The sequence below is a fragment of the Abrus precatorius genome, unplaced genomic scaffold (assembly GCF_003935025.1).
Source record: "Abrus precatorius isolate BTA unplaced genomic scaffold, Abrus_2018 Scaffold11, whole genome shotgun sequence".
NCBI lineage: Eukaryota > Viridiplantae > Streptophyta > Magnoliopsida > Fabales > Fabaceae > Abrus > Abrus precatorius.
In genome coordinates this window covers 26,644,495-26,652,700 of record NW_020874303.1, presented here as the reverse complement: position 1 = coordinate 26,652,700, position 8,206 = coordinate 26,644,495, and the positions used below count along the sequence as shown (strand labels likewise).

The 8,206-nt window shown below is 27.3% G+C and overlaps 1 protein-coding gene across 1 annotated transcript; it reads left to right on the top strand.

Annotated features, from left to right (window-relative positions):
- Positions 1 to 3,261: 3,261 nt before the first annotated feature.
- LOC113855361 (lysosomal Pro-X carboxypeptidase-like) lies at positions 3,262 to 7,036 on the top strand. The gene is made up of 9 exons (XM_027486982.1): positions 3,262 to 3,702; positions 3,812 to 3,998; positions 4,093 to 4,226; positions 4,319 to 4,431; positions 4,907 to 5,150; positions 6,041 to 6,193; positions 6,303 to 6,382; positions 6,456 to 6,505; positions 6,700 to 7,036. The coding sequence occupies exons 1-9, from the start codon at positions 3,298 to 3,300 to the stop codon at positions 6,846 to 6,848; spliced, it is 1,515 nt and encodes a 504-aa protein (XP_027342783.1). The 5' UTR covers positions 3,262 to 3,297; the 3' UTR covers positions 6,849 to 7,036.
- Positions 7,037 to 8,206: the final 1,170 nt, after the last annotated feature.

The window sequence follows — 8,206 nt, the reverse complement described above, 5'->3', positions numbered from 1 at the left end:
CACCGAATTTTTGCTTTGCACGGACTTTTTCCATACCATTTCTACGCCTCTAGAAGATGAGCATGATATGCAAAATAATAATATTCTTTTGCAGCAGTCCTAAATTCAACGCCATATAAAATTAAAGAAATAATTTTCCTAGAACTAATTTTAAAATTAACATTAAAAAAATTATCTTTAAAAATAGTATTTTAAATTAAATTTAAAAGAGTTAACTTGAATTATAAGATCACTTTTTAACTGTTCGTGTGTGTTTGAATTAGATTATTTTTTTGGATTATGCAAAAAAAAACATTACTATTAATTTTGTATGGTAAATTTTGAAAATTTAACTTATAATCTTTAACTATCTTTTTTTGCAAAATAAATAAATAACGTATTTATTACAAGTTATCAGCTTATTCTTTTAGTATCCTTCATAATAGAATATTTTAAATATGCGTTAACTATTACACATATTTTTTTAATTTTATCTAATATATTCAAACACAATTTATTTCATGCAATCAATTATTATAATAATATATATTTTATGTACTCACCCAAACATACAGATGGAAGGCTCCACTTGTATAAGTTGAAAATGAAAGTTGGTTGACGAGAAAAAATCTTTCATTTAATGATATTGAAGACTGTGTGTGCATTACTGAATTACAGTCATTAAATTTATATTAAAAATATACCACATTTTATTAACTGAGATTCAAATTGGTTTGAGTATATTTTTAAAATTTTGTTAAGTCTCACACCAAGTCTAATGTAGATAAAAATTTTAAAATTTTTCAGTTCTCCTGAAATTTATTATATTCATTTTTTTTTAATTTTTTTTCACTATCTAGCTATGTGATCTTTGGACGAATAAAATATTATTCACCGTAAACATCATTTACTCTTTTTGTCAAAACAATCGCAGCCTAGATAAACTAGAAAATGATTTACGTTCTTTCTTACCAAAACCTTTTAATTTAAAGCATAATGACGTAAGTTGCCCTAACATGGAAAATGGAGAGAATCAAATCCTTACCTACAAAATGTTATAGAATTTTTAATCTAAAAAAATGCTATAAAATTTCAATCTCATGAGTATAGCAAGCAAAAGTTGCCCAAATACGAAGACATTCAATGAACTACACCAAAACTTTTTATAGCAAACTAACAAAAGTTGCTCGAATAATGGATAGAGATCTAGTGTTTGTTGATTTTATTATTTATTAAGTTTCCAATTTTCAGATTATTCGTTCAAAAATAGCCTTCAAGATTAGGAGTATCACATGAGTTTCAAATAATCACTTTCGAACTACTTATTTCTATGATTATACATGGAAGTACGGCTAATAATAGGAACGTTAACTGTTTAATGCATGCTGCTACTATTTGTTTTGTCTGCCCCTATTTCGTATTGTGTTTATCACGGGACACATGCTTTCGATAACATTAATTTATAGCTAATAGTAAAAATTAGCTTAAGTAAAAAATGGATTAAACTTAAATTTCAGAAAATGCCTCAGTTAGTGCGATATCGATCACAATCAACTTTTATATTGTTGGTTTCATCGTGCCAAAGCCGTTCAAAAATAGTGACTTAACTGGTCCAATTAATTGTCATTCATTATTCGTTGCAGGAAAATAATTGATTATCGCTAAATATCTTATTCCCAACTTCCAAGGACCACGTAAATTTGTAAATTTTTTCATAAATAAGATTTTTTTGTAGCAAGTTTGGATTTGCTTAAGATATACCTTTTTCTGGATTTTCTTAAAAATTGGTTATAATTTTTAAAATAGTGAATGAGTAAAAATTTATTTTATTTTACTTTGCTATTTTTAATTTCAAAAAATATTTACTGTGCCCTCTATTTTCTTATAAACAAATCTCAACCATAGATTGAATAATCTAATACGCCATACAAACGGATCAATTTGTTTTACAATTGGTCATTAAGATTTGGAGATTGATCGATGACTGCGTCATTGTTCAATATATATTTTAAGATTGGTAAATTGAACAATGTTATTTGACTAATCACCACAAGCACTCACTAATTAATATTAATGTCGACAAATCTTGATTGATCAATTATGAAATAAATGGACCAGTCTTACGAATCATGAAATGAAATTTATGATTGAGATTTATGTAACATAGTGATAAAGAGAGTTGCTAGAGAAGAGCAATGTTATCCATTGTCTCTTGTGACAGTGTTTTAATTTTGTATGCTTATGATATCTTCAACCTCACCACATGTGCACAACTTAAATCAATGAAACTGAAAATGCGCATACACTTTGAGGACCACTTGTAAGCATTTCACAAGATCAATATTAGGATTCAGAATATCATAATAATTATAATAAATTCTTCTATCTCTTGAAGGACTCTCTTTAAGACATTGTATACTATATTTTCTTCTTTTACTATTATATTCTTTGATGAAAAGAGTATGTAAAGTATTAAAAATAAAAATGAAGTTTTCACCTTATATAATCACAATGATCTTAATTTATGCCCATCAAAGATTAAAGCTTACTTGATTTTACACTATTATTCAATACACTTATTAGTTGGGTTATAACTTAATAAATATTTACAAGTAGTATACACAATATTTTTCAAATTTACGATGAATGACATAATTACATGAACTCACGAAATTTTTTTGAGTAATTCCTATTTTATAAGCTAAAATTCATTAATAAGTCCAACCTTATCACTCTGTTTAGGTGAATGAAAATAAGGGAAAAGAAAGAAATAAAAAGAAAGTAAGAAACTTCTTAAATTTGGATGTCACGCGGAAGAGGGGAGAGAGAGTGCTTTTATTTTATTTTTGAGTTTGAAATAAAATTTTTCAAAGTGGGAAGGGGACACTCGAGAGTGGGAATGAGTGGGAGGGTGAGTTTTTTTTTTAATTAAATTCTTAAAAAATATATTTAATAATATAAAATATTTTTTATTCATAAAAAATATTATGAAAAAATTATATTTCAGATAATTTTAATTTCTAATGATTATTTTTAATATGATTTAATTATTTATTTTCACTTTTTGTTATCTATCTAAATAAGCATATATATATATATATATATATATATATATATATTTATTTATTTATTTATTTATTTATTTTCTTCTCTTTTATTTCAATCTCTAAACATCAAATATTTTTTATTATACTTTTTACTTTATGTCTTATCTTTTAATTCTAACATCACATCCTATATAAGGACGTCTTTGATTTAAATTTGAAACAGAAAAGAAGCAAACCTGAAAGCTAATATTCTTCTGAGTTGCAAGTTGCAATGAAACACCACCCCATGTCGTTCATCAAATGGCCTCTTTTAATCTTTCTAATGTATTCAACCCATCTCACTGCAACACACTCCTTGAAAATTCCAAGGTTGAGTCCCATTCCTGAATGGGAAAGAACCTTAAACGACCCTCCATCCTTGGATGCAAATAACACAGATAACGTAAAAACATTTTACTACAAACAGGTTCTTGATCACTTCAACTATAGGCCTGAAAGCTACAAAACATTCCAACAAAGATATCTCGTCAATTTCAATTACTGGGGTGGCTCCAAATCTAGTGCTCCAATATTTGCCTACTTGGGTGCAGAAGAACCAATAGATAATTCCCCTCAAGTGATTGGTTTTCTCACTGATAACGCTGCCTCCTTTAACGCTCTCTTAGTATACATAGAGGTATATTATATACTACATAGAATTTCTATTTATTCAATATTCAATGGTCCAATTTTCAAAGATTTTTACTGGAGTTTGACAAATCCTAATTCTTTTCTCTTCTCATCAGCACCGGTTTTATGGGAAATCAATACCATTTGGATCCAGGGAAGAAGCATTGAATAATGCAAGCACTAGAGGGTATTTCAACTCAGCTCAAGCTATAGCAGATTATGCTGAAGTTATCATACATGTAAAGAAGACATTACACGCTCAAAAGTCCCCAGTGATTGTAATTGGAGGATCATATGGTGGAAGTAAGTTTCTCAAATAGTCTTCATATATAGTGATGTACCCTTTAGTTGTTTTTATTTATATGTTGTTGATAATATATGTTTGGTATAAATGCAGTGCTTGCTTCATGGTTTAGGCTCAAATATCCCCACTTGACCATTGGTGCCCTTGCTTCATCAGCTCCAATCCTCTACTTTGATAATATTACGCCACAAAATGGTTACTTCTCTGTTGTTTCAAGGGATTTTCGAGTAATTTACCATAATTTGATTTTAATCTCCTATTAATTTGTTATCAAATGCATCATCATAAAGGTCACCTAATGATGAATTGGTACGTGCAGGAAGCTAGTGAGACATGCTACAAAACTATACTCAAGTCTTGGTCTGAAATAGACAGAGTAGCTTCTCAGCCAAAGGGTCTTTCCATTCTTAGCCGGAAATTCAACACTTGCCAGTACAAGCACTATTGCTTAATATATGATTTTGATTCATGAAAGTATTAGGTTTTTTTGTTTAATTTTTATTTTATTATTATTCATTTTTAATTTATATTTAAGAAGTATTTGAAAAAAAAATACATCAAGAGTTTGTGAAAATAATTTGAGTTTATTTTAATAAATTTTATGATTAAATTTATGTCATAAATATTTATGTACTAAGTTTATTAAATAAACATTTAATTAAATGCATTCTTAACAAAATAATATATTATTACTTTCAATGATTAAAAGCACATATTTTTTTTAAAAAAATTATAACTTCAACTTCTATAGCATTGAATTTAAAGAACTGATAACAGTAAGATTTGATTATTTTTTTTAAATATATATTTTTTAAAAGTAAAATATATTTAAGACTTTTTCTTTTCTTGGGTTGATTGGGGGGCTAAAATTGAAATTGCATTTACTCACTTAGTGAGTTTTTTGCAGTCCCTTAAACCAGTCAGATGATTTGAAAGAGTACTTGGAGTCGATGTATGCTGCTTCGGCTCAATACAATCGTCCTCCAACATATCCAGTTACTGTGATCTGTGGAGGCATTGATGGAGCTTCTTCTGGCAGTGATATCCTCAGTAAGATATATGCAGGTGTTGTGGCTTTAAGGGGAAACACCACATGCAAAGTTAATGGCCCTATTATCCCATCTGAGATTACCACGGGTTGGAGATGGCAGGTAATCAATTAATTAAGAAAGATGTTAATTTATCTCAGTAAAGTTTTACTAAAAAACTACTTATAATTATAAGAACTATTTTTTCAAAGAAATACTTGATATTTTTGAATGGTTAGAATCAGTATATACATACATATATATACATATATATATATATATATATATATATATATATATATATATATCAGTGATCTAATTTTTGTAATGTCATCCATTCATTCAATTAAATTTATGATCACGTGTGCTCAAGGCTATATCATTAAAAAAATTAATAAATAATACATTTTTATTTAAAATTATAATAAATATGATTAATATATTAATTTTAATGATATTATATATTTTTTAATAAAAATCACTATATATAAATTTTGATTAAGCATTTTTAAATACACGTTAAATCGTATAAGTATTTATATTTTGAAAATTTGGTTAATTATTGCTTTACGTGTTGCATAAAATTTTACAATCCTATAGCTAGCCTTTTAGAACAGAATGTAATAAAAGCTCAATTTTGATGAAAATTATAAAAACAAAAAGATTTGACCCTTATAAATAAATTATCATTCGATGATACATATGTTGCTATTAAAAAAGTTATTATTTTATTCCTGAACACTCATTGAATAGTAATACAGTAGTAGCATATCGTTGAATGACAATTAATATATTTTGTAAAACATTGAACGAGCTTGCTTGCAAATTAAACTAAACAAATTGCGTTTGTTTGTATTAAAAGATATCACTCTATATTTAATGTAAAATTACAAAAAAAATCTACTTTTTATTTCTTTTTATATGCATTATTACAATATTTTCTTTCAGTATTATTCATACGAATACATATTCCAGTTGATCCAAAAATAATAAGAATTGTTCTGTACATTTAGACATGTAGTGAAATGGTGATACCCATCAGCATAGGAAAGAATACAATGTTCCAACCTGATCCTTTCAACTTAGAGAGCTTTGCCAAAGAGTGCAAAGAACAATTCGGGGTCTCACCTCGTCCTCATTGGGTCACTACTTACTATGGAGGCCATGTAAGAGCTTCTTGTTCTCTTCTTCTTTGTAACATTCATATGGATTTTTCATTCTCCAAACCAAAGATTATTATTATATTGACACCACGATGCTTCATTGTGATGGCAGAATATAAAATTGGCCCTTCAAAAGTTTGGTAGCAATATCATTTTCTCCAATGGACTAAGAGACCCTTACAGTAGTGGCGGGTAAACATCGTAAAATACAAAACGTGAATTGATATAATCAATTGTTTAAGAACAATAGTTTATAACATTGCAGGCTTCTAAACAACATATCAGATACTCTGGTTGCCGTCTATACAGTAAATGGTACGACTTGGTTCGTTTTTTATTTTTCTTGCTGAGAGTTTCCCATTGTTATTTTTCAATAAAAATAATTACATAATACATATTTCTTTTAATTTAAATTTAATAATATCAATGAATTTTCCCAAAAAAATGACTAGTTTTAATTACTCAAACTTTGATGGGCCTTTGGGCCCTTTGGAACGTTGACTTTTCAGGATCTCATTGCCTAGATATTCTGCCTGGACGTAAAGACGATCCAGAATGGTTGGTGGAACAACGGAACAAAGAGATTCACATTATCAGAGGTTGGATCACTCAGTACTACGCTGATCTCGTTGCCCTCAAAGCCTCCTCCAAATTCTAGACCAAACAAATCATAGGATCAAAATCAACTACATATTAGGATTTTCCTCTGCATTTCCACCATTATACTTCAGCATTAGTAATAATTTCCAATAAGTTATTATCAATATAAGCTACCATGTATAACGATGATCAATCTGTAAGCAAATTAAGTTTAACTACTCTCTCCTTTTAGCTCTTCACCTAATTAAACACTAAAAAAAATGTTGGTTTATCCACACTAATTTTGTTATTAATGAGGGTTTACTAAAGACATTATCTACCGTTGTCAGAGTTGAAGTATACTCATTAACATGTACTTAGCCTAAGGATTAAAGTTTATAATTAATTAACTAGTCTTAATTCTGACGAAATAAGAACAAAAATGAAATCTGATGAGGAATCGATATCTTGATACGATGTCATATATATACAATGATTGCTTGTATGAAAAACCATTACTTTATTTATTTATAAATAGTATGCTTTATTTTTGTTCGATTGAAAGAGTGATATACAAGCGATTGAATTATCGAGTGAAAAAAATGTTTGACATTTCCTTATTATTTTATCTTCATGCATGATTTGCATTTTAATTTTTAAGTTTATGAAATCACGCTGGGATCTTTTGGTTCAAAATGAAAGCATGAGATTGTAGCGTATTTTTGTGATTACTTCCTGTATAATAAAGGTAAATCTAAAGTTCAAAACATGACTTGTATAAAGTGCACTTATTTTTTGTTTCTACATACGTACTTTTTTTATAGAAGATTTTATGTTTATTTTTTGGTACATAAAAATAGACAACTCTTTCAGTAAAGATTTGAACAGTAATTTGTCACTTTGTCAATTTTTATATACTATATCCTGATTTATATTTTTAAATGAGAGATTTTTAGGAATAACTTTTTACTTTTGTATGTTACATGTTTTTTTTCTACATTAAATATTTAATTTTTTGTTACTATTTGTTTTTTTAGTATTATTTCTTTATTTAAATTTTAAATTTTTATAAAATAATTAGTTACAAGAGGAGAGTATCACTATGAAAGAAAATATTTATTATAAATATTAGTTGTTAAACTTGCTCTATAGTTGATATAGACTCTGTTTGATGAAAATAAAATTATTAATAAAATATTGTACATCTAAGCTAGCAATATAATTAATCATGATGACAAACTTTGTTGGTAGAATATATTGACATAGATCATTAAAATACCATATTGTTTGCATGATAAATTTGTAACGGATATATGAACAATTCAATTTTTATATAAAAATTACATTAATGAAACTAATTAATCAAATAACTAACTGTTAGTGAACTCTTTTAGTATACGTTATTCTTTTTAAGAAATACAAATTTAAATTTTTTAA

Bases quoted from the DNA above. Each gene is read 5' to 3' on its own strand.
- LOC113855361 (XM_027486982.1), top strand. From the start codon at position 3,298: ATGAAACACCACCCCATGTCGTTCATCAAATGGCCTCTTTTAATCTTT. The intron at 3,703-3,811 runs GTATATTATATA...TCTTCTCATCAG, and splicing joins CTCTCTTAGTATACATAGAG to CACCGGTTTTATGGGAAATC. The intron at 4,432-4,906 runs GTACAAGCACTA...AGTTTTTTGCAG, and splicing joins CGGAAATTCAACACTTGCCA to TCCCTTAAACCAGTCAGATG.